The following is a 25,974-nucleotide window of genomic DNA, read 5'->3' as shown; positions in this document are numbered from 1 at the left end:
ACTCAATAAATTATCACATGTAAATTTTTTCCATATTTTTGTTTTAATATAAGCTTATTACAAAGACAGTAAAAACTTTGAATGGTGGAAAGTATTTTACTTTGCTTTGCTGTTCAGAATTATACCATCATACTTTTGCTGGAACCATTTCATAGCGTCTTCCTTGGTGAGACGGTGGATGAATCCGATTTTACCAGTTTTGCGTTTTCTCTGCGCAACGTTGTATCCTGTGAAAAATAAGTTGAAATTATGCAATGTATGAATTTAAAATGAGCGCATTTTCGCTGTATAGTAAATAGATTACAAGCATGTATCGTTGATTTATGAGCTTTATTACAATGAGATTCGTAAAGCTTTGAATCACCAACGACTTGGATATGTTATTTGCACAGGACTGAACATCGCCCGAATGATGAGGGGTGGTGTTTAATTATAGTGCAATACATTTAGTGAGCTAAGAAGATTGCACAACCTACAATTGCAAGTCAATCCCAGGTTCTATGGAATTCCCTTTCTACATGAAACTGGACCGCGATTATAGGCAGTGCAGCCTACGGACAAGCCAAATCAGAAAAAATGGCGAATGTCTGCCAAGTAAACACCGGTTCTCGAATTGAGGACAAAATTTTGTTTGATTTTAGTTTGACCAAATATATAAAATGTTCTTTTGCTAGCGCATTTGAGCATCGTTTTCTATGTTCAACAAAATTCGAATTGAATCCGTTTCTGCCTTATTCCTGTTCTCCTTTTCCTAAGGTTCCGATTGAAAGACAAATCTATTGTAATGCAAAAAGCTAGGTATACTCAGTTCTATAATATTCGCTCGCATTATATATTCGAAAATCGTTTACCCGAATGAAGTTTGTCCGAAAGCCATTTACCCGTATCTCATTAACCAAAATGTCATAACCTTGAATAGACCACTTGCCCGAATGTCATTAAACAGAATACTGCATTCACTCAAACATAATATAAAATCAATGCGAGGTCGGAAATCACGTGTGTTCAGAAAACGATTAGCGACATTATCATCATCATCTCCATCATTTAAACCACCGCCACCTAAATCTCAAAAGTAGTTTGATGTCCAGAAAAAGTTTTGGGCATAACTTCGTCTTAATTATTTCCGTCACCGACTCTGGGTATTGGACACACAATCATTATCGTGGTCTGCTTTGATTTTCCGGTTGCTGCCAACTCATAGCATGAGACCACATTACCGGCTCCGTCGTCGTTGGAGCAACATCCGTTCGCTGCACCGACATCAACAGTCGTTTGCTAGAAACATAAGGGTTAGTTCCTCCTTTCAAACATGTTCAGTTTTTTTAACCCTAGAACGTTGCACTGGGGTACAAATGTACCCCACGCCTTCTTTGGAGCCATGTGAAGACGAGAATTCGGCATTTACCGACCTGGCACCCTAACCATAATTCAATTTAGAGTTCCTAGTAAGAGTAGGAAAAGGTGGTATAGCCAGTTTGCCAGTGTTTCGTGGAAGCAGATGACAAAGTTGGCGTGGCTTTGTACCCCAGTGTACGGTTGCCGTTAGCGTTTCGACAGGTTTCGTGTTGTCAGAGGAAATGTCACTCGTGACAATACCAGTTTAAATACTGGTTGTTTTACTACGTAAGTAACAATTAGTATTATATAATCCTTTTTAATCATTTATTCAATTAATTTAATTTAATTTTGAAGCAAAAAAATCGTCATTTTTGCTGGTTTTTATTGTTTTATTGTTTATTTTTTATAGTTTTTCGAAACAATGGCTCGTAACTGCTGTAATAGTAACGTTGCGTGTTACCAATGTATTACTGGTCAGAAATAATTTTTCATTTCAATTTCCACCCCATTTCGTGGTATTTTCCAGAACCCGATTTTTAAACTTTCACTCTTCCAAATAATTGCACTTTTTCAAAAATATCAACATTCCCTTTTGTACCGTTTCTAAACCAATCTTTCAAATTTTAGAATCATTTGATTTTTTTCAAATCGGTTGAAAATTAGCAAAGTTATAGTAATTTTTGTGAAATAAGTCAAAAGCGCGATTTTTTCACTTCTTTTGTTCAATCCAATTTATGTATCATTGATTCGATAAATTCCGTGCTTTCACCTACACAGCTGTTTTTTTTTATTTTTTTATTTCGATTATAGAGGTTTTAACCTTAAGGTCATTCACCTCTTCGGGTTAGAAAAATCTCTTATGAAAATTTCTAACCCTATGTGCGGGGTCGGGGCTCGAACCCAGGTGCGCTGCGTACAAGGCAATCGATTTACCAACTACGCTACGCCTACCCCCACACAGCTGTTTTCGCAACTGAAACACGAAGAAAATGATGTATTATACATCTCTTTTGTTTGTATTTTTGCCTGCGAATATTGCGATCAAACGTGTGGAGTACGTTTGTACCCCCGTGCAATGTTCTAGGGTGGAAAACGCAGGTGCAACGTTCTAGGGTTAATATGTATACCAAATAGGATAACCAACCAATTTTGAACCCCTAGAGGAAATGAAATTACGTGAACGTCAAAAAATATTTGCTAGCCTATGTTTTTAATGCACAATACATGCACGAGTCTGCTCCAAAATTACTGTTCTTGAAAGAAAACGGTCAATGGATGTTTTATACATTGACATAAACTCGAAAATGACTTTTCTTCACAGCATGAATTTTTAACGTTTCGGACCCTTCCACGCTAATTTGGACAGTGTTCCAAGCATATTTTGGACACACTGAATGTGACTGAATATATTTTGGAAACAGTGAAGTTTTTTCTACTAAATTGACCTACTGACTCGTTCTCTTTGCAGTATATTTAATGCATGAAGGAATAACATAAGCAAATCAGTGGCTGCCAATCAAAAATGGTACATTAATCTTTCTATGGAGGGCTGGCTGCATGAAATATTTTTTTAGTTCTATCATTTTGAGAAATAGAAAAACTTTCGGTACAATTAGGTTACTGCAGATTTAACAGAGCGGATGATAAATCAAGGTTCAAAGATCGTCAGGAATCTTCTTGTACTAAATATTAATTTTAAATTCTTTTGTTTACGAGGTAGTTTCTTGTCTTTCTAAGCTTAGTTTTTCTTTGTTTCTCTTCCTTTACTTTCCTTTTTTCTTCAGTTTTCGGTTTGTGGTATTCAACTGTTCGGCGCAATGTTAAAACAGCAGGACTACGTCGCTTGAATCGTGATGTTACTGTTCGTGTGAGTGTTTCAGGAGATTCTAGGAATTCAGCAAGCACACTCTTATTATCATTATTTAGCTGTGATATGTCTCTTAGATTTGTCAACATATAGCTCGTCGAATTCAACAAATTCGAACTATAAATGTTCTTCAACATGGATTTCAGAAGTCTCCTCTTTGGTCATATTATGGCCTTCAATAAAATGTTCGTCAATCGTTTGATTTTCGACATCCATTGGTTTTTGGAATTTTTCACTTTTTGATTATTCTAACTCGATAAACAAATAGTTGTCAAGAAAGAAAATCGAGGGGTGTACAAAATAAGTTGACATCAATTTTTTAAGACATATTGTGGACACCATTTATTTAAGATTTTTTAGATAAAACATTACGAAGAAACCTTTTCAAACACGTAACATGCATAATACCAAATCAGACAAACTAATTAAATCGATAAAAAATATTATAATTGTACATTTAAATCCAATTTGAACATGTATCATTTCCACCGGTTCCTCTTGGCTATCGTTGAAACATGAAACGTTTTCGGTGATATTTTTGAAAACTGTGGATTCTGTTTAATTTTAAACAATTATAGATGAACTAATGATATTGAAACTTAATAGACAACCAAAGGAATGTAATTGCTGCATCAAACCAAACAAATTCAAAGAAACTTGGCAGTGTAGGTGGCAAATACATTAACAGGGTCCAAAATATGTAGGAGTCCAAATTAGGTTGGTTACCCTAGTCTTCACAATCAACCTGATGATCCAATCATTTGCCCGTTTTACTCAAAAATAAAGGTTGATTCCTTCTTTAAAACGTGAGCAGTTGTTTGAATCTGCAGGCCAAATAAGTTCGGAAGCAAACTTATGTTCCCCTCGTTTGCATCTGGGAGGGAGAAACAGACACTACGCACGAAGTGTAAATAATAGCACTTGTCACGAAGCAAGAAAACTTTCGACAGCAAAATCGATCAAGATGGGCGACGCTCAAATGAGCAAATTTCTTTTTGCGTGTCATTGATGCAAGCGTGTTACCGGCACATGACTTCAATCGAGTGATGGAAATAAAGCTTGGGATAGTATAGATCAGTGAAAGTTTTTATTTCCGGGTGCTTTCCATTGATTTGAAGATAAAGTCAGACGACAGTTTGGTTCCAGTGCTCGAGTGAAAAGGAAAACATTTCGGAACGATGTGTCTCACCTTCTATTTTAAAAATAGGATTTTTGTGCCGTTCTTCACCTTCATTCTACAACGATTTCCTAAAAAATTTCTTGCACTGATTATTAAAAACCGTTACAATATTAAATTGAAGCTGAAAAATAGAATTCAATTTTATAAAAATTAAACTAACAGAATCTTCGAATAAGTAAACTCGCCGGTAAACCTGTGCGCCGCCAGTAAATTTTAACAAACGCCGACGCCGAAAGGTAGACCGGCGGCGCGCCGCCGACGCCTTTTTCTCACGCCGACAATTGGCGATTTGCGGCAAAACCAAAATTAGTCATGCGACACCTATGATTCAGCTCATGAACTGGCAAAGTGATACAGTTTGCTTTTTTTCACCCGTAAGTGAGTCGTTGCTTACAACAAAATCTTCATTATCTTCTCGAAAAAAGCTTACCACAGCCAAAATATGAATGAAACGAGTAAGAAATTTAGTTTTATTTGCAATTATTCTGAAATTACAGCCATTTGCAACTATTTGACTCATACATTTCTTCGAAATGTAATCGGGGTATTATTGTGGTTATAAAAAATCGTTCCATAAATAAAGTTCCAACTCGAAACCGAGACCCAATCAGTACCAATGTCAAACTCCTTCATATTTTGAACTACGTAGGAGATTCAGTGAAGACTATCGGAGAGAATGATCGGCTGTGCATGATACAAAGCTGACACTTTCCTATTAGCCGGATATATTCTTTCCTCGCCTGATCTGGAGAGTTTCATGAATTTACACCATCTCATGAAGGTTTTGCTTAACTTAGGACGAATGGGAAATGCTGTTGCGGCGGCTACGGTGCTCAACAAATTACATTTCGAAACAGCGCGCATATAGCTCTGCGAATAATATTAGAAACCACTATGTTTTATACTCTTTTCGCAAGATGTTTACTCATCATCTTATAAAATGATGGTTTTCCTTCATTTTCATAAACAATTATCAACAAATTGATCGGTAATTTGGTGTTTAAAAGTCATTTTTTACCAATGTTTACAGAAAATATATGCACTATGACAGAACAGAATAAAATCAGCAACACTTTCCTTCCAGCGCTATCTGCGAGCGGTTTCAACGTAGAATCGCCAATTCGCGAACTCGAAAATCGTTGACTCGTAATTTTATCAACAAATCTAGGAACATTGTCTATGGTCCGAATATACGACGTTAACTGATTCATGATTTATCACATATTGATCTTTATTTGGTATTAGTGGTTGTGAATTAGATCACAAAATTAACCCTTAAAGGCGCAAATCAATTTTTTTCAAATTCTGTGAAAATTATTTCTTAGCTTCCATTTGTTACTGTGATAACTTTGAGATGATTTTCGCATTGTTGTTTTAAAACTACATTGCGCATTTAATGGTTAACTAAGTCTCGTTACACGACACTCGGAATATAATTCATGGATCCATTCTTGCTTCGTCAACTAATTATGATTGCGAGCATATAAGTTACAATTCACCATTTGTACGCGTGAAATGGTCCACAAATTCAAAAAAAAAACACTACCACTTTCAAGATATAGTTCATGAAATTTACGATTATGTGCCTGATTTTAATCTTTGCACGTAATCAATTTCACTGCAACTGTGTATTATTCATCGATTTTTTAAACGATTCATGATTCCTAATATGCTAGACACGATTCATAGTCGAGCTCGTGAAACTGTCCATGATATAGTCAGTGAAGTAATTAATTTTCCACATAATCTTAATATAGTTACGTAAACAATTATAAGGAACTCAGACTATTATTCATGGATTTGCTCTTTGGTTTTGAAATTTCTATGTGAGCTATTGTGTACAACTGCTAGCAACCAGTCTCATAGGCGCAAGCATTAGATCCAAAGAAGCTGCTAGGACATGTAAGGCTGTTATTCTTTGGTTAAGATTCAGCGTAATGTTCGGAATTAAATGAAACTGCGCTGAGCACCAAAATACATTAGGGCAGCTGACCCAATAGTTGCGATAGCAGGTATAGTTGCGATAGTGATGAAAATTGGTTGTTTTTGATCATTTAAATAACGTTAAGGGAAAAATATCAGTTTATAAATTTCATATTTCTAATATTACTTAGAATACTACAAGAATTTGTGCTGTAATAGTTTCAAATTTCTGCATAAAATGCTTTTTCTTTGCGGACTACATAACGACGGTAGCGAGCTAACCATTTCGCTAGCAGGAGTAGTTTTTTTTTCTATGCGTATAACTAAGTGAAACCTAAACCGATCGTGTATATTTTTACATATACTTTCTACTAAGAAGTTAAACCGTACTTTCCAATATCAAACGACTATTCTTTCGCATAAAAACGTGTATTACAACTATTGGGCCAGGGTAACCTAACATGTCGGTATAGTTGTAATAGTAATAGCTGCAAAGCTAAGTAAAAACAAAACGCAACATGAATATTTATACATATGCATAAAAATTAGTTAAACTGCAGTTTTCAGTATCAAACAAATAGCTTTGGCTATTTGTTCTCATAAAAACGTATAGCACGACTACTGGGTCTAATCAGCCTGCCATGTTGGTATAGTTGTACTGCCATTTCCGTTCATATCAAAATGGTACGGATAAATGTTTTCTTTTTTGTTTCCACTGCTGCTTACATACTCTTATTCTGGTTCACTTTTTAATCGGCTGCTCTCTCAGTCCAGCTACCACTGATATAAGAGTTGTGTTTCTTTCTATTCTCTACATACATAGTTTGGGAATATGTAACATCTTTTTTCCATTCAAAAGATTGGGGTCGTTTTAACGAGGTTGACAACTTCAAAGTGACAATACATTACGAAAATTACGATCAATGGAAAAATAGAAATAAGTACACAAGTAGCCAGTTGTTAAATTGATTATTCGTAATTGTCCTCGTTTATTATTTTTACGCTGTTTCAATTGTTTCAGAAATCTGTTATTCATCGTTACGGGACCATATGATACTTTGAAATTCAAACGGCAACCCACGGCCCCACGAAAACCTGTTCAGGAATGTCCGTTTCGGGGTCAAATCATGAATTTTGATATCCATGTTGCCAGTATCCCATTGAAATTTACAAATGGTATTCCAATACCGGATCATTCCTCCGAAATCCCGACAACCAGATGAATTCATCCGGTTCATTTTCACAGAGTTTAAAAGTAGATGGTTCCTGAATCCAAAACAGCTAAAAGAGTCAAAATGGGTTAGAAAATGCCGCAGTTATGAGCATTTCAGTTTTTGGGAACCCGGGTGCCCTTGTCGGCTGTTACGGGGTAAAAAAATCTAGAAGCCCTTGCTCAGGCCCCCGTTTTCCACATCATCAATTTTATTCCCCAAAACGCTAAGCTTGGGGATGTTCTAAGATGTCACTAAATACCAATCCTCAGCTTGGAGAAGAACACTGGAATTTCATGAATTGAAATATGAAAAGATACCCGGGTATCCTGTCGAACACATTACTGTAAAACCAAAAACATGAAAATACAGTAATAATTGTTTATACAATTTATACTATTATACTATTAGAATTCGATAATGTTTAATGTTCGAATCATTATAATCGTTAAAATGGTACGAAATAACCCATGTGGATGAGCGAAAACAAATATTACAACTATAGGAACATAGACTTCCAACTATAGGAACACTTTCACAACTATTGGGTCTTACACAGCGTTTCCTTTTTTCAACAATTTGGCAAAAAGTAGAGGTTTAACTTACATGTATGGATTTTTTTTTAGCTGCGGAATTGAAAAATCTTTCAAATTAATACAAATACATAGCATATATAAGTAAATTTGAGTTAGTTTGCTTTTAAAATTGCTTAGGCGTTGGCATGGTTCATCCACTATTGGGTCATCTCCCCTACCTAGCCACAATTCATGTCCGTGAAATAATTAAGAAAACTATAAGACACGTGACTGTGTAAAAAATCCAACGGTAAGCTCAAGACTAAAATATCACGATAACGCGACGAGAATTTACGAAAATCGTTGCACATCGTTCAATTCTTGAGTTTTTTAGTCAATAAAGTTAATACAGATCAATGTATCATCAAGTTATGAACTAGAATCATAAAAATATTAAACATATTCAGATACAACTACCTACTAAACATTTGAGTATAATGCCATCTTTTTTTGCGTTAACTAGTTTTGTGAAAACACAAAAATTATTTTCAATACGAGGATTATTTATCATTGATTGAATCGTGACCTATTTTAATTTTTTTTTCTAGAAGAATAGTTGTGCAGAGTGATCTTGACTTTTCGCGACGCTGGTGCACTGATGTAGCGATGCAGATTTCTGGTCTCATAAATTATTCATCGTGTGATCTAACCCGACTCAAGAAAAAAATTCAGTGTCAGTTGCATCAGCCCGTTATCACAGACAAATAAGAAGTAACACGAGATGAATTTTCATCACTCGTAGAAAAAAATGGTCGATTTAAAATAAAATAAATGCGCCATATCAGCGAGCGTGGCGTTAGTGAAGAGATTTTGACACAAAGCTAAACTGCCCGTAAACGCATAAGAGTCCCATTAGGATTTTTGTCCAAAATGAGTTATCCGTTGGATTGTATTCTGTATCACCAATGAATCACACTGCACAAATAAGATTCCCGGGTTTGTTCAGAAAATATAAAAAAGAATACCAAAACATGGTTGTCCCATCCATTTGGCTCAATGGATGAGACAATCTTGAACAGCGTTTTTCTCGGCTTGCTGTTTTTCAACATGGGACTCTTATGCTGTTATGGGCAGCAAATGCATTACTTAGTTTACGCACCCACCCTAAAACGTTGCCGTCTTTTTAATCTCATGCAAACCAAAACAAACAAACTGGGCCAAAAATGTGAACTTCATTCTTGTCGAAGTGCCTAAGTTAACAACCATTTCTTAAGTTACAACACGATGCCGATCGGTGAGTGAGCACATAATAGGATGTAAGTACTTTAATTGATTCGGTGTATCGAATCTAACTAGATGTATGCAATGGATTAGAATTTGTTGGTCCCCGGAACTGCTGGAGAAATTGGCGGGGTGCAGGTGTTACGAAAACTAGTGATATGCTCAGACCATTTTCAATCAAACTTGTTTAGAGATCAGTTTTTGACATTAAAAATGTCTTACTCCACTATCTGGGGCTAGGTGTCATTCTAAAATCTAAACTATCTCCCATGTAACGAAACTATGTAAGGTTTGCACGCTTATAACTCCGATATTACTAGATGGATTTCAATCATTCATACATCAACCGATTCAGAAACACCTAACTTAAATATTGGCAATAATTTAATATCTCCCCAATAAAAGTAGACTTTTGGAAATTGGTAAAATTAAAAAGTTCACGAAAAACGGGAAAATTACCATTCGTGGGGCAGATTTCTCAGACACAGCCGTCAAGAGAGGGCAGCTTAGTTGCTCAATGAAACACGAAAAGTCATAAATAGAAGCAACGCATGTCCGTTTAAATCAGTTGTTGCTCTTCTCCCATACGGGTAACATCGTCTCCGGGCGATGCAATAAGCGCTATCGATTTTCGATAACGTTGGCATTTGCACACACTCGCACCTAAGTGACTAAACCATATACTGTTAGTTTATAAATAGAGGTGACGCGTACCCGTTTGAATCAGTTTTTGTTCTTATGTCGAACGGGTAAGATCATGGCTGCAGCGTCTGGGCACTACAATAAGCGGTAGACGCTATGCATTTTCGGCAGCGGTGGCCGTGTGCGGATTTTTCGGGTACCAGCACGGTGTCACAGAATGATTTGCAAAGTGGGTGGACGGGGTGGTTTGGATTTAATTCAATACGGTGTGTGCTGCTTAAGAGTGTTGCGTTTGAAAAAAATATATTTATTTTTATGCATGCGTGTGCGTTGTAACTTGTTAATCCATGTTTACGGCGCTTTGTAGCTGCGTAGGGTAAAGAGCCTATTGGTTTTCATGTTTCATATTTCGGTTATATGTTTTTTATTAGTAAGGCATCTGACAACGTGCTTCTGTAGTTATTGCACTGTTCAGCAGCGTAGTATTTTATATAGGAGAGTACACTCAGGTTTCTTTACGCGGATTTTGAAATTTACGCGGTTTTCATTAACGCGTTTTTTTTTAATTTACGCGGTTTTCATTTACACGGCCTGTATCCCCTGCGTGAAAAATCTGAGTGTAATTGCATCGGAAACAATCACATTCCCAGCAGAACTTTTTGTTTTCTAATTTCAAACACTTTTGTTTCGTACTGCACACAACGGAAAATTTTAAAACAGAACTTACCGTCCCAGCAGCAATTGAAGCGGGTGTTCTTTTTCGATTCAAATTCAAGCCATGTCTTAAGCGTTACTGGACTTAAAATTGTTTTCCCAGTTTATCCAGTCAGAATATCTGTCCTACCCTATGAATTTAAAACACAGTTCTAATTGCGTTTTAAAGTATACAACAAATAGAACGATTGGGTATACTAATTTAAATTTTAAAATAAATCTGTTTTAAATTATGAAGCAAACCGCTGTACTGAAGATATAATTATGTCAGTCCTATTACCACATAAAACACCTATAAAACATAAAACGCTGCAGAATTGGTTTAATAATACAATATTTACACTACAGAGTTATAACACGTTTTAATAATTAGCAACAAGAAAAATGTCACCAAGATAGCATAAAAACCCGTTTTAACTGGTAGTGCGAACGTTGCATAACAATGTAATTTATCAAATAATTTCATTTTTTCCACCACTAATCGATTAAGAAATACTTAAACTTAAGATTGTTTACCTAAGTTCATTAGTACATTATTGAAAATTTAAATGGAAAATGAAATTTCATATTTCATGGAGAATCTGTATATTTCCGTTGGCGGGCGTGGGCTTCCTCATCACAGCTCTCAATATGGAACTTTTCTTTTGAATATATTTTCTGGACAGACTATTTTTACTAGTTGGATCAGCCAAATAATGCCAATCACCTAGTGAGATACTTGATTAATTGTAATAGTAGATTAAATTATGTCTTAATGGGGAGGGTATATAGCAAATTGTAACATATGAAAACAGGCGAGTGAGCAAGAACGTGAGTCGATATGTGTGATAGATAAAATTCATTTGCACGCTCTTGCAAAAAGCTACATTTTTAATGTCACCGTGGTCGTGTCCTGTACACAACCCTTTAATTTTTTTTATTATGAATGATAGTAACTGTATATTTAGGTTTCGTCGGGGTGTAGATCAGTATGATTCCAGCACATCATACTTTGCACTCAAGATAGAAGCAAATCTTACGTTGAAAGAAAATGTAGTGCCACGGAATCGTATGCCTTATCATCGCGACGATTTTGTACTTACAAGAAGTAAAAGTAAATGCCAGCCTGGAAAATGAAGTAATGTGTCTATCTGGTGCAGTAAGGCCATTAATAACACCTCTGTGGTGACCACCCAGTACTACAACCCTATCTGAACAGCTGGCTGGTTCAGCGTTCAGAGATAAAGTATTGAATAGACAGTTTTACATCGACTATCGTACTGTGTACACCTTGAAGTTTTTATTAAATTTATATAACACCTTCCCTCATGATAATACCGATATATCAGTGGCGACGAAGGTTAAATCGCAGTTTTTCGCGTGAAAAGTTGTTTTCGGCAGTGTTTCTATTCCTGGAGTTAAGTTTTCCAGAGGTGCCGAAAGTGTGTTTGGAGGTTTCCCGGCGTTCTGTTAGCTGGAAGTGAGTGCAGTTCCTAAGAACATATTAGAAGGAAAAGTATAACCCCGCCAAGTGTTTTCAACAGCTACATTTAGTTTATTCCGTTGCTGGCGGTGTGGAAGTGTCTAAGCGGAGAATTACGGTGTTTTCCCCTGGTTTTTCTGGCAGATATCAACGTTTGGATCCTTGTGAAGGAAGAGTTTTCTGCGAATCCCGCGCGAGAGATTTTTCGTCTGGTTTGTTTTGCCGTAGGTTTGGTAAACGATCACGTAAGTTTTTGCACATTTTGTTTTCAGAACTAATGTTTAAGTGCATGTTTAAGTGTAATTTAAAGGCATTTTTCTTGTTTAGCACACAAAAGAAATTGCGCCTCATTTTGTTTTAACAGTGATTTTGCCTACCAGAAAACCATTTTTGTTCTGGTTTTGTTTTACGTACTACTACCAGTATACGTGCAGCACCCGAATTTGCTTGCAACATACGTTAGTTGCGCAACGACAAAAATTCTTTCGTTTGCGACCGTGGTTCACCGTTTGGTTCTGCAATATTTACTTACGCTTGTTGCTGCTCATACCGTTCTCGCACAAAACGGATTTGTACTTGTAGAGTTTATTGTTTATCGCGTGTTTATTCTGCAGAACAACTTGTTTGTTTGGGTAGTAGTCGAATTTAGTTTGTTTTGATTCGATCTTCCCGCATGCACTGTAAAAAAAATATTTAAGTTTTGTGCATTCAAAAGAAAAATTAAACTATTTTTTTATATTTGTTTCTTTTCCACTATTTTGTTTATATCTCACTATGTCAAGTATGCCGTTGGTGAATCAAATTGAACCGTTCATTCCCGGAACGATTCCGTTTGCGAAGTTACTGGAGCAACTGGATTGGGTGTTTGCGCATCATAAAGTGATCAGTGAGGAAGATCAAAAAGTGTCGTTTTTGGCTACTTGCAGTAGAGAAGTGTACAGTGAGCTGAAGCTTCTTTTTCCCGGAAGGTGTCTTTCAAGGAAATTACGGGCGCTCTCAGGAAGCGGTATGATAAAACGGAAAGTGATTTGATTCAACGTTACAAGTGTTACCAACGTGTCCAAGGTCCGAGTGAGAGCGCGGAAGATTTTAAACTCGCTGTCAAACTCCAGGCAGAGATGTGTCATTTCGGAGAGTTTAAGGACATGGCGATTCGCGATAAATTGGTTTGCGGTATTAGCGACAAGGACTTGCAGCAGCGTTTATTCGATGGAGAGGATTTAACGCTGGTTAAAGCGGAGAAACTCATCGTAAACAGAGATTTAGCAGGAGCGAGAGCTAAACTGATCTCTGGCGATTCCAATCGCGTAAGCGTTTTGAACAGACTAGGAAGGCGTGATAGCTTCGAAGTTTCCCGATATTTAAAAGTTTTGGAGCATTTAGATAGTTTAGAAAAAGATGGCGTCATAACGCGAATAGATGCAAGTGAATGGGCATCTCCGGTAATAGTTGTGGTGAAAAAAGACGGTGGTATTAGGATGGTCATTGATTGTAAAGTTTCCATCAATAAAGTTTTGATTCCCGATACTTACCTTCTCCCACTAACACAAGATTTGTTTGCCTCATTGGCTGGTGCCAAAGTTTTTTGTTCTTTAGATCTGGCCGGTGCGTACACACAATTATTATTGTCAAGACGATCAAGAAAAATAATGGTGATTGATACAATCAAAGGTTTGTTTACTTATAATCGTTTGCCACAAGGTGCTTCTTCTAGTGCAGCTATATTTCAACGGATCATGGATCAAGTTTTGAAAGGTATCGATGAAGTTTGCTGTTATTTAGATGATGTTTTAATAGCAGACAAGGACAAAGCCGACTGTGGACGAAAGCTTAATTTGGTTTTGGAGCGTTTGTCTAAAGTCAACATTAAAGTTAATTTGTAAAAATGCAAGTGGTTTGTTTCAAGTTTGCCATTTCTGGGTCATGTTTTGAGTGACAGAGGTTTGTTACCATCTCCGAAAAAGGTCGAGACAATTCGGAAAGCCAAGGTTCCAAATAACGTTTCTGAACTGAAGGCATTTTTGGGTTTAGTTAACTACTACGGTAAATTTCTACCTAATCTGTCTGCCCGCCTTTACTGTTTGTATCATCTACTCAGAAAAGATGTCAAGTTTGTCTGGAACTCTGAATGTAGCAGAGTTTTTCAAGACTGTAAGCAAGCTTTGTTGAGCCCGAAGCTTTTAGAGTTTTATGATCCTAGTATGCCCGTTGTCGTTATAACGGATGCTAGCAGCTATGGCTTAAGAGGAGTAATCGCACACCAAATCAAAGGAGAAGAGAGGCCAATAAGTTTTACCTCTTTCAGTTTAACGAATGCCCAAAAATCCTACCCAATTTTGCACTTGGAAGCTTTAGCAGTTGTGGGCACCATTAAAAAGTTTCACAAATTTCTGTTTGGCAAGAAGTTTACTGTGTATACTGACCACAAGCCTTTGATTGGTATTTTTGGCAAAGAAGGCAAGAATACGTTGTTTGTGACACGTCTGCAGCGATATGTACTTGAACTAAATATCTATGATTTTGACATTGTTTACAGACCGTCAACGAAAATGGGCAATGCAGATTTTTGCTCACGATTTCCACGATCCTGAAAATGTACCAGCTTCTTTACAAAGAGAATTCATCAAAAGTATAAATATTTCCGATGACTTCTCAGTGGATCATGTTTTGATTGCAAATGAAGTAAAAAAAGACAAGTTTTTGCAACAGATAGTTTATTACATGAAACATGGTTGGCCACAGAAGATGGATCGTAAGTTGTTAGATGTTTACGCACAACACCAGGATTTGGAAGTAATAGAAGGGTGTTTGTTGTATCAGGATCGCGTGTCGTTATACCTGCAAGTTTACAAAAGCAGATCCTGAAGCTCTTACACAAAAACCATTCCGGAATAACTAAGATCAAGCAGATGGCAAGAAAGACAGTTTATTGGTATGGCATGAATAGTGACATAGAGAATTTTGTCAAATCATGCAGTGTGTGTTGCCAAATGAATGCTGTTTCTAAGCCAGTTCCTCACTCTAACTGGATTCCTACTACAAAACCGTTTAGTCGCATTCATGCGGATTTTTATTTCGACAAGAAAACCTTCCTGGTGATTGTTGACAGTTTTTCAAAATGGCTTGAAGTAGAGTATATGAAATTTGGTACTGAAGCCAGGAGGGTAAAGTCAAAGTTTATCAGCGTTTTTGCGAGGTTTGGGTTACCGGACGTAATTGTTACGGACGGTGGGCCTCCATTTAATTCTAAAGAATTAATTGATTTCTTTCAGAAGAACAGCATACAAGTGATGAAAAGTCCACCGTATAACAATCATCACCGTATAACAATAACATCAAGTAATGGACAAGCTGAGCGTATGGTAAGTTTGGTGAAAGAAGGTTTGAAGAAATTTTTGTTGGATCCGGAAATGGCAGGATCGAGTACGGAAGACTTAGTTTCGTACGTTTTGTTTAGTTACAGGAACACATGTTTGGAAGATGGTTCGTTTCCTTCCAATAGGCTGTTTAGTTTTAAGCCTAAGACGTTGTTGGATTTAATCCACCCTAGAAATAGTTTTAGGAATATGACGAAGCGGAAAGTTGTGAATATGCCTGTACATAACGATGATACCAAAGTACAACATCGAACCCGGGACTGGATTGACTCTTTGCGCCCAGGGGATTTAATTTATTACAAAAATTTTAGAACAACCGATATTAGACGATGGCTTGAAGCTAAATTTTTAAGACGTATTTCTCTAAATACCTGGCGCACCACAATCAGCTTAAATTATTTGGCACTCGTAAGAAGAGCCGAGCAGCCCAACACGAAAAAGAAGGGGGGAGGATGATCAAGAAGAGGACATTGACGACGAAGCTTGCGATTTTTATGGTTTCGCAGCAGATTCATTCATTTATAGAGGTTCACCTAACGATCAACCAATGGTTTGTGATTCGGACGATGGTGATTCGGAGAGAAACAGTTTACCGCCTGGCAACAGGGTAGTGGACCCCCAGGAAGGCACGTCTGCGCTACAGTGGCCGCAATCGAATAGTACGAATCCATCAATGAGTTTAAGCCGTGAACCTATTTGTTTGCGTCGTTCGAATAGGACGAAGCGTCGTCTAGAAGATCCTGATTTCGTTTACTACAATAAAAAAGAAAATATTAGTTTTGCGGCAGTAAAGTTTTGTCGTTTTCTGAATCGTAACGGTAGTTAAGTTTTTCCGTGAATTAAATTATATATGGCAGTGAAGTTTCGCCATTATCGATGTACAATAATTTGGACTAAAGGGGGAAGAACTGTGGTGACCACCCAGTACTACAACCCTGTCTGCACAGCTGGCTGGTTCAGCGTTCAGAGATAATGTATTGAATAGACAGTTTTACATCGACTATCGTACTGTGTACACCTTGAAGTTTTTATTAAATTTATATATCACCTTCCCTCACGATAATACCGATATATCAACCTCGTGTTAGGGTACCTGCATTGATTGAAGAATTTATCTATGTTATTAACGGAGCATTAACAATAATTCGCTTGCATTTCTTTTTTTTTGTAATTTTTCCGCTTTTCCATTAAACTGGTTTAACCTTTGAAATTTCTTGCACTGATATTGTCCTATGTTAATTTGAGCGATTCTCTGAGTCCTGCCACTATTCCATGTAGTGTGTGTTATCAAAAACATCGCGAAGCTTCAAGTTCTATATGTTCTCAATCGATATGATACCTGAAGAAAGCGATAAGATTTATAAGAAATATATCACCACACTGTTAGGTGGATAAAAAGCGTTTTTAAGTCAAGATTGACTCTGATTATGGTGCTATTCTGTTTTTACAACGATACAGCACCTACGACTACTAACGCAGGCAACAATGTAAATAATGGATGGAACATTCAGCACAGTACCATGTCAATTTGCGTAACTATTTACCGTGCATGAAGGCGAAAATTGTCGTTTCGTTTCCTTGGTGCTATATATCCTAGGCGCAGATCACTTGATGCATTTTTGAACATCAACAATCTTACATGTATTTTCTTTCCTTCATAATAGAAATTTTAAATGGATTTTGCGTTACGTGTAAGACGTAAAAGCCTTGCAAGAAACTAGCTGTACATGTCTGTCATGTTGTTGTCTTGAGCTTCTTGCCTCATCAAAACATTCCAGTGGCTTTCGATGGATTGAGGAAAAATTGTCCTCCTTGACGATTTTTTGGATTACGTTACGTATGCGAAAATTATATTTTCGGTAGAAAAGTAGCTAATAAAAAGGTTCTCGAGGACTCCTTTCCCTCCTCCTGCTCAGTTTTCGAAAATGTGAGATTGCTAGGACCTCCCAATATTCTGAAATACTGGTATAATAAATGAAACGCTTTCTTAAACCGTGGGAATCCAGCATTCTATAGTTTGTTAAAGCGCAGCTGTTGTAGCTTGAAGAGTCAAACATTAGTACAGACGTTTTGCATACACTGCAGGCCAATCAAACGCTAAAGAGTCTAAAAACGAAGAAAAAGACCTAAAACTGGGCAGTGTTATTGCTTCTTAAGGGGCCATCCATACACCACGTGGACAATTAAGGGATGGGTAGGGGGTACGAAAAAGTCCACGCTTGTCCATGGAGAGGGGGATGGGGGTATAGAAATAGTCCACGTGGACTCATACGATTGTATGTCGTTTCCCGGAATACTATTTCCAGGAAAACCATTTCCAGGAAAACCATTTCCAGGAAAACCATTTCCCGGAAAGTACTATTTCCCGGAATACCATTTCCCGGAACGTACTTTTTTCGGCAATTTGTTATACTATTAAAATCTGAAGTACTTTGAGAAAATTTGGAACTATGTTGCTACTCACATATTTGTTTGGTTCCCCTTTGGTCTGTTAGTCAGGAATTAGACGGTCATGAATTTATTCATCCCTTCACTACCTGCGATGGGAAAATTGGAAAGTATTTGTTACTATTTTGGTACCCATTTAATTCATTGATACCCCATCTATTGGGGTGCTTTTTATTCCCCACTCGATTTTTTTAAATCATTCCAAGTTTCTTTTTGGTTCAAAACCAAAAGTCGTTCGTAAGCTGTTCGTATATTGATCAATTTAAATAAATTTTGCTAACATCGCGGAATCGAAAAGATTACGTGGTTATATACAAAGTTGGAACCCAAAAAATTGAAAAAATACATACTTTTAAAAATATCTGTGCGAAATTTCATCCAGATCGGAGCACTAGATTATAAATTACAGCGGTTTGCAGGTTTTCTGAAAAGTGCCGTTGCGGTGAACGTGATATCTCAAAAACTATTCATCCGATTAATTTTTTTTTTTAATTGTTTGAATTTACATTCTCGTGTACTTGAACGGTTCTTTTTTCATCAAAAAATTTTCGATTCTTTGCAGTGAATTTTTGATTACAATTTTGAACACCACAAATCTCAGTTTTTTGGTCAACATATTTTTTTTGCAAGAATTTTTTTTATTGGGAAACCGATCCGTTCAAGTACACGGGAATTTATTCTTCTTCTTCAATTTTTTTTGACGTTTTTGGATTTCTGTTAAGCGGTTCGGCTGGGAGAGCGTTCACCGCAAACCTCTGCCAAAAAACATGCTTCGGGGGATGGGCCATAACTCCGACAACCTTGAATATATTTTTTAATTAAACTTGTTTTTTTTCTATCTTTGATAGTGCTACCAACGAACAGTATTTCGCTTTTTCAAATAAAATTTGCATGAAACACTTAAAAAATCACGAATATAGCTGAATTTTTCGCCGCAACTTTGTATATAACCCCTTAAAATCTTTAAAATGACAGTTTTGCAATCTTGTTTTTTTACCACAATAACCACTCAAGAAAAAAAATTTCAAGCAACTTTTCATGTCCTGAAGTAGGGGAAAGTGAGGTAATATCGCCATGTGGGGCGAGTTGAGCACCCCAGTTTTCCAAGAATCTATGAACAATTTTCTATTTTTTTGTTTGCACAAATACTCCGTCAATCACCATTAGATGATGTAACATTTCAATTGCAACATAAAACAAATCTTAACAAAAAATACAAAAATCTGACGGGATGTCAAAGAACTGAAAATGTTATAAGATTCAAACTATATGAAATAAGCATTCGCATGACCTATGTGGGCGGTAATTGAAAAATGCATACATCTTCGGAATATTTAACGTCTTTCTAACTATTTCAAACATAAAAATAATTTAACAAGACTTTATAGTTTCTAAAAAAATCTGCGAAATTAGCTTTACAGCATGGGGCAAAATGAGCACAACTTAAATCTCATATGAGTTTATGTATTAAATTCCGAAAAGTTATCCCTATGTAAACATTTTATATCTGAAGCAACTACGAACGATGAATTTAAATATTTGCTCGAGAAAATTACTCGAAAAAATATTATTAAAACAAAATGTAAACTTGTATCTAATAGTTCCGAAAATGCTGCTAAAAACTATAAGATGAATTTCATTGGCAACTAAATGTCACTAAAACAATGGAAAATATGATTATTATTAATTACAAGTGAAATAAATTTTAAATTTTGTAATAAAATATAATCTGCGACATGATCATATTGCCCCATAAGGTTTTTACCAAGTTAAAAATCGATCATTACAAACAACGATTATTTTCAAAGATTTTAAATTTTCTGCAGCACGTATAATAACTGCATGTGAAGAATATGTTGTATTCTACCAATAGAGGGAAATTTGGGATTATTTGGATGTTTTGCTGCAGATATAGTTTTTTCCGGGAAATGAGACATTCCGGGAAGCAGTTTTCCGGGAAATGATACATTCCAGGAAATGGTTTTCCGGGAAACAATATTCCGGGATATGGTACCTTCCGGGAAATAGTTTTCCGGGAAGTGGTATTCCGGGAAATGACATACAACCGACTCATACTTATATTTTTTTCTTAATGATGTCATAAAACAAATTTGTGTCATCATAGGGTTAAGCGTTTGATGTTTCCCTCCAAATCGTTCCAAAACTGCGCAATAATTAAAGTCCCTAACAGCATAGCCTGTGCAAATCGTCACAAAATTAGTGGAAAACAAAACCGGGTAAAATGTTCCTGAAAAAACTTGATTCAATTTTCTATATAATTTTCAACTATTTGAGAATTTTAAATAATAATGTTTTTTCATGAGCCAATTGAAGTTTGCTTGAACGTTGTGTATTATAATGAATGCAAAAAAGTGTCATTTAGGCATACAATTTTTAACGCTAATAATTTTCACAAATTTCTCAGAAAACCTACAAAGTTCGAATTATTTTTTAATTCGATTTTTCAGGTTACGGCAAGTATCAAAACAGTCCAACACAATACGAATACCTGAAATCGGAAACCCTGTTTATGATATTACTTGACAAAAACCTCAGGAAAGTCCACGTGGGCATTGCAGGGAGGGGGTAGGGGTACATGAATTGTCCACCCTTGTCCATTTAGGGGAGGAGGGGGTCAAAACCGAAGGTTTTGGTCCACGTGGCATATGAATGGCCCCGATTAAATGTGAATCAAATAAAAAATGTAGTTCAGTTTAATAAATTTAATTTCCTGCAGTGTATTTTCATTTCGTTGTTTTCGGGTGAATGGAACTCGGGTTTATGTGGCATTCTGGCACACGTCTCTCGAGTGTACGTGGCATTTGGGTGAATGCCATTCGGACTAGAGATGCAACGAATATTCGGGCCGAATACCAGCCAATTTGGATTTAAGCCGAATATACGGTACGACGAATAATTAAACATTAAATATTCGGCTGAAAGCCGAATAGTACTATTCGGTGCATCTCTAATTCGGACTAATGTCGTTCGGGTAAATGGCTTTCGAGCGAATGTCATTACGGCAAATGTTATAGAATCGATACGAATTTAAAGGTTTTAAGGAAAAAAAGATTCTATGAAAAACGGGATTGTACTTATATTACATTTGTAGTGAACATTGCATGCTTGAACATTTGGAATGAATGGGGTAAGAGGGCGTAAAGAGAAACGCTACATATCCCCTGAATTTTCAGGAATTCGACATTTTCTCAAATCACGGTAGCGCTTACTACCCATAATTTCAAGTCGGACCCATGGAACCCACGAAATTTTAGAAATCGAATTCGTTATTTCGAAAAAATTAAAATAAATCGACATTTTGGGACTTAGCTGATTTTGCACCTTTTTCTAATTTAATATCGCTGCTTCGAATTTAATATCGCTGCTTCGAAAAAAAAAATCAAGGACATTTATTGACATTTGGATCCTTTGGATATAAAGTATTCTTCCTACACCCTTCTTCTTCTTCTACCAGCAGATTATGAGGGCTATATTAAGTCTCAAACCGCCGATTACTTTTTCTGATGCTTCAAGTTTTCGATATGGCCTTTCTTCTTTTACAATATTTAGAACGCGAATATTGATTTGTATTCTTGTATAGTTATTTAGTTGCCCCGTATAATATAAATGTAATACAGCAGCCTATTGGTAACTGGACTGCAGCTCAGTTAAAAAGCAGTTAAACGTCGAAATGTAGACGTCAAACGTTATTTGACATTTGATGCCAAAAGTAGCCAGCTGCAAGCGAACGGAATTTCTTGTAAGTAATGAAGTTATTGAGAAGTGTAATCAGTTGAATATATTTGAACATAGGTATAGATAGTAGTAAAGATTTACCAGGACACATATTCGAAAGGAAATCACTTATTGTTCTCTCTTTCTATATTTGGGGTACTTTTTAGAAAATGCTGAAATATTCGTAGCCAATCAAAGTACAATTGATGGACGAATTCGCAAAATTTAATTCGATTCATTTTTGAAAACTTGAACCCACATCAAATAAAATATGAGACCTTGCATGCTAAAAATGAAGGTCGCAAATAAGCGATTCGTCGACTTACTCCTTCACTATTCGTTGAATAAAATTATTTGTCGATATTATTCGCTCATCTATTAATTAATCAACTTCGTAACCATAACGTAACGTAACGTAGCGCATTTGACAGGTCAGCCAGTAGATACAGAACACTACATTAGAATTGTCGCTGTTTTCGCATCGGAGCACATTTGTTTTGTTTTTATTATATCTGTCAAAATCTAGTACACGGAAAAATAAAACAACCTACAGAATAAGTTCTTTTAACTTACTTTTGAGTTGTGTCGCTTTGGCACTTATTAGTGCTGTCAAAAACAAAACGAGTCTTCCGTGGAGGAAGGTACTTTTGAGTTATTTGGGGTATACTCAAAATTAGGTAAATTCAACATAAATTTCAGTATAAAAATCTATCAATGAGCTGTAATTTTTGCCGTAATTAAATGGAACCTTCAACACGGTTTACCTACTTTTATCTTCCTCCGCGATACCCGGAAATGGAGTCAAAAGAACTCAATTTTAGGTAATTTTTCGTTTGCGCGTTAACAGTCTCGAAAAACGTATGATTAGGGTTCAAAAGCAACGTTGAGGAGAAATTTTGGAGAAACCGTTATTCCTCAAGCACGGTGCATAGCAGTAAACGCTAGCAATGGCTTTGCTGGGCGATTAGCGGTTCGTCCGGAATTTCCCCACAAAGCGCAAGTGACAGTTGGCTTTCGAGTCCTAATCATACACTGATAAAAATCCAAACGTTAATTCTATTTGCATCAAACCACTTAAAACTCAAATGAAGAAAAAATGCTAATGTTATCACGCGCACATATACCTCCTACGTGTCAACTGTATAAACTAGTTCTATCACATTTGCCCGAAAGTCATTTACCCAAATGACGTTCGCCCGAAACCATTTACCAGAATGAACCATTTACCCGAATGCCATAAACCCAAATGGGCTACTCGCCCGAATGTCATTAACCCGAATACCACCTTCACTCAAGCATAATATAAAATCGATAATTGTCTAGCTTACAGATTTTAGTGATAGAGGTCCAAATTTTAAGCGGTTTTTTGTCAAAAGTGTGTATTTTAACCTAAATTAACCAAAATCCGTGAGCGAAAATGAGAATTTTTAACTAAAGTTTGATAAACTTAACAATAAACCAAATACGAGATCGAAAATGGGATTTTTTAACCAAAGTTTGATAAACTAAACAATAACAAGTGAGCTTATCGGAGGCCAAGCATCCGAAGCGGCGCAAGGCCGCTGGGTTTCCGTTGGACGAGGCGTTGATCCACCCGTCGCGTCGCCGGAGTTGTAAGCAAACCTGTGATCCTCTCGTTTGCCCGGTTTATTCAAACATAGGGGCTATAGCTAGTTTAAAGCGCCAGTAAGCGATGTGGCATAGCCACATTAGTCTACCGAACACTGACCAATGTGGCTACGCCACATCGCTTTTAGGTATACTGTCCGACGCCGCTGAGGTTCCGTTGCCAACGCCACAAATGCTCTTCACGTGCAAACTGATGAATGTAGGGCGCAGTCAGTGATGTACCGATGAGAAAAATTCCATCTTCCCGGGTTTTTATTTTTGGGTTTTAACCGGGTTTTTTCCCAAATCATTTTAACCCGGACGAAACATGGGTTTTTTTCGTTTTATCGAATGTATAATGTTCATTTAATGTTTTTTAGCCTTTCGGCAGTCGCGCTAGTGCACTGAGTACACGCTGCTCTGAAAATCTAGCGAAATCGTCTTAGGGCACCAGCTGCTGCTAATTCAGTGGCCTATAAGCGCGACTTCCGGAGGGTTAAAGAATCTTGCATTTACATTTGAGAGACCGAAAATAAAAGTCGCAAGGATAAAACATACTTTGTAGAATCCACTCCAGGTATCTTAGCATGTAAAAATCGAATATAAACATCAAGCGTAAAAATCGGACAGAGATCCTTGAGCATGACAATCGCTTAGAATATTCTCATCCGAAAAAGTCGGCAAGGATGAACCCCCAGTATAATTCGCTCAGAGGAAATTCCGTACAATGTTACATTCAAGATTAAAAGTTGGATGAAGAAAAGTCCTTTGTAAGAACCGGATATATTTTTTTACGGTTTTTATTCTGTAGGACATAATCGAAAAGCTCCTGTCCAATTTTGAAACTTTAAGTTTAAATTCAATTTTCACATTCTAATATGTTTAATACGGGTTTACCAAGCATTTTCTGTTCCTGCGACTTTAATTTCGGTCCATTCCATATTCCAACTGGTTTCATATACTACTGGGGACAATAGTCACTGTTACTCTGACAAGTGAAAATTAGAATAATCGTGTGATGCCCAAACTACTTTTATTCTGCTTGTTACTCATTTTAGGGGTTGCTATACTTTTAGCGAAATGAGGTAGGTATTCACACAAAATTTAGAAATTACCTATTTAGTTCGGTGAAAAGTGAGTAATATGCAGAATGTGAGTGGTCTTGACATTCGTCATTAGTATGAACCGTAATCAGAACTCTTACAAATCACAATCCGATTTTTTTCGTCATCAACTACATCAGCAACAGTAGAAAAAATGTTTAGTTCGTTTAGGTGGATTCACAGTAAAAAAACGCAATCGACTTAGCCCAAACATTGAAAAGTTTTATCACTTATTTAACCACAATATTTGTAAAAAAATGTTGGATCACCGCTATAACAATGATTCAATCTAGGAAAACCATTCAGAATTCATATACATGCAAAACTTTATGACAATAATGCTCATAAATAAAATAAAAATGTTTGGATAGCAATACATTAATGTTCAATTACCAAAATATCAAAAAATGCAAAAACCCCAATCTTCCGGCGAAAAAACCGTTTTAACCGGAAAAAAACTTGGGTTTTTTTCCCCAAAATTATAAAAACATCATCAATCGAGGTAAATATATATTAAGATGTTCCGTTAACAGATTGAATCAATTAAATTAGTAATTATATCATGCATGGTGGAAGATATAACGTCGTTAGAAAATGGTAGCTCATAAAGGTTATGTGGCAAAGCTAGTGTGATGTGGTTTTGCCACAATTGAAACATAGGGGTTGATTCCTTCTTTAAATATGAGCAGTTCTTTGAGTTTGTATACCAAATAGTCGCAATCAAACTAGTGATCCGCTCGTTTACCCGGTTTACTCACACTTAGGGATTGATTCCTTCTTTTAAACATGAGCAGCTCTTTTCCCACAATTAGGGGATGATGGGATGATTGCTTCTTTCAAACATGAACAAATCCTTGGATCTGTATGCCAAATAAGTTTGCAAGGAAACGGTTGATCCACTCGTCTGCCCGGTTTACTCAAACATAAGGGCTGGTTCCATCTTTCAAAACAAGTGCAATTTCCTGAATCTATATACCAAATAGCTATATACTATATACGTTGCTAGAAGAGTTTTTTCGGATGATTCTTCCAAAGCGAAGTTTTTTTCAGAAAACTAAAACAACTTGGTCATCAGACAAAATATTCGGAACTCACCGAATACAACTCATTTACAAACAAGTTGTTCCCTTGGCTTTCTTACCCCATCAAGGTATCCCAATGGCACTCGAAAAATTGAGGAAAAGTTGTCCAAAGGTTCTCGACGATTTTTTGGATTACCATTAAAAATTGTATTTTCGGTAGAAAGGAATCTAGCCAAAAAGTTTCTCGATGACCGCTCTTTCCCCCCGCTTCGTGATCAGTTTTCAAAAATGCATCGAAAAAGATTCCTAAGACCACCAATAATGTGGAAGGCTGGCACAATAAATGGAACGGTTTGTTAAGCCCTGGAAATCCTACATTCTATGGTGTGTTGAAGCAGTTGCAGCTTGAAGAGAAAACCCCTAGTACGGATGTTTACGTACACTACAAGCGGTACCGACAGCTAAAAAGTTTAAAAAGAATTCACGAAAGAACCTAAAACTGGAAACCCTAATTAAATCATACAAACCAGTTGATTGGATTAACT

The 25,974-nt window shown here is 36.6% G+C and overlaps 1 protein-coding gene across 1 annotated transcript in view; it reads right to left on the bottom strand.

Annotated features, from left to right (window-relative positions):
- Positions 1 to 20: 20 nt before the first annotated feature.
- Positions 21 to 25,974, bottom strand: part of LOC131693352 (large ribosomal subunit protein uL5) — a 39,408-nt gene continuing 13,454 nt past the window's right edge. The window contains exon 2 of the mRNA XM_058981108.1: positions 21 to 227. Within this exon, the coding sequence (XP_058837091.1) occupies positions 97 to 227 (131 nt within the window). The 3' untranslated portion in view covers positions 21 to 96. The remainder of the gene's footprint in view (positions 228 to 25,974) is intronic.

The sequence above is a fragment of the Topomyia yanbarensis genome, chromosome 3 (genome assembly GCF_030247195.1).
Source record: "Topomyia yanbarensis strain Yona2022 chromosome 3, ASM3024719v1, whole genome shotgun sequence".
Lineage (NCBI taxonomy): Eukaryota > Metazoa > Arthropoda > Insecta > Diptera > Culicidae > Topomyia > Topomyia yanbarensis.
Note: the sequence above shows the minus strand (reverse complement) of the source record. Positions and strands in the feature narration are given on the sequence as shown.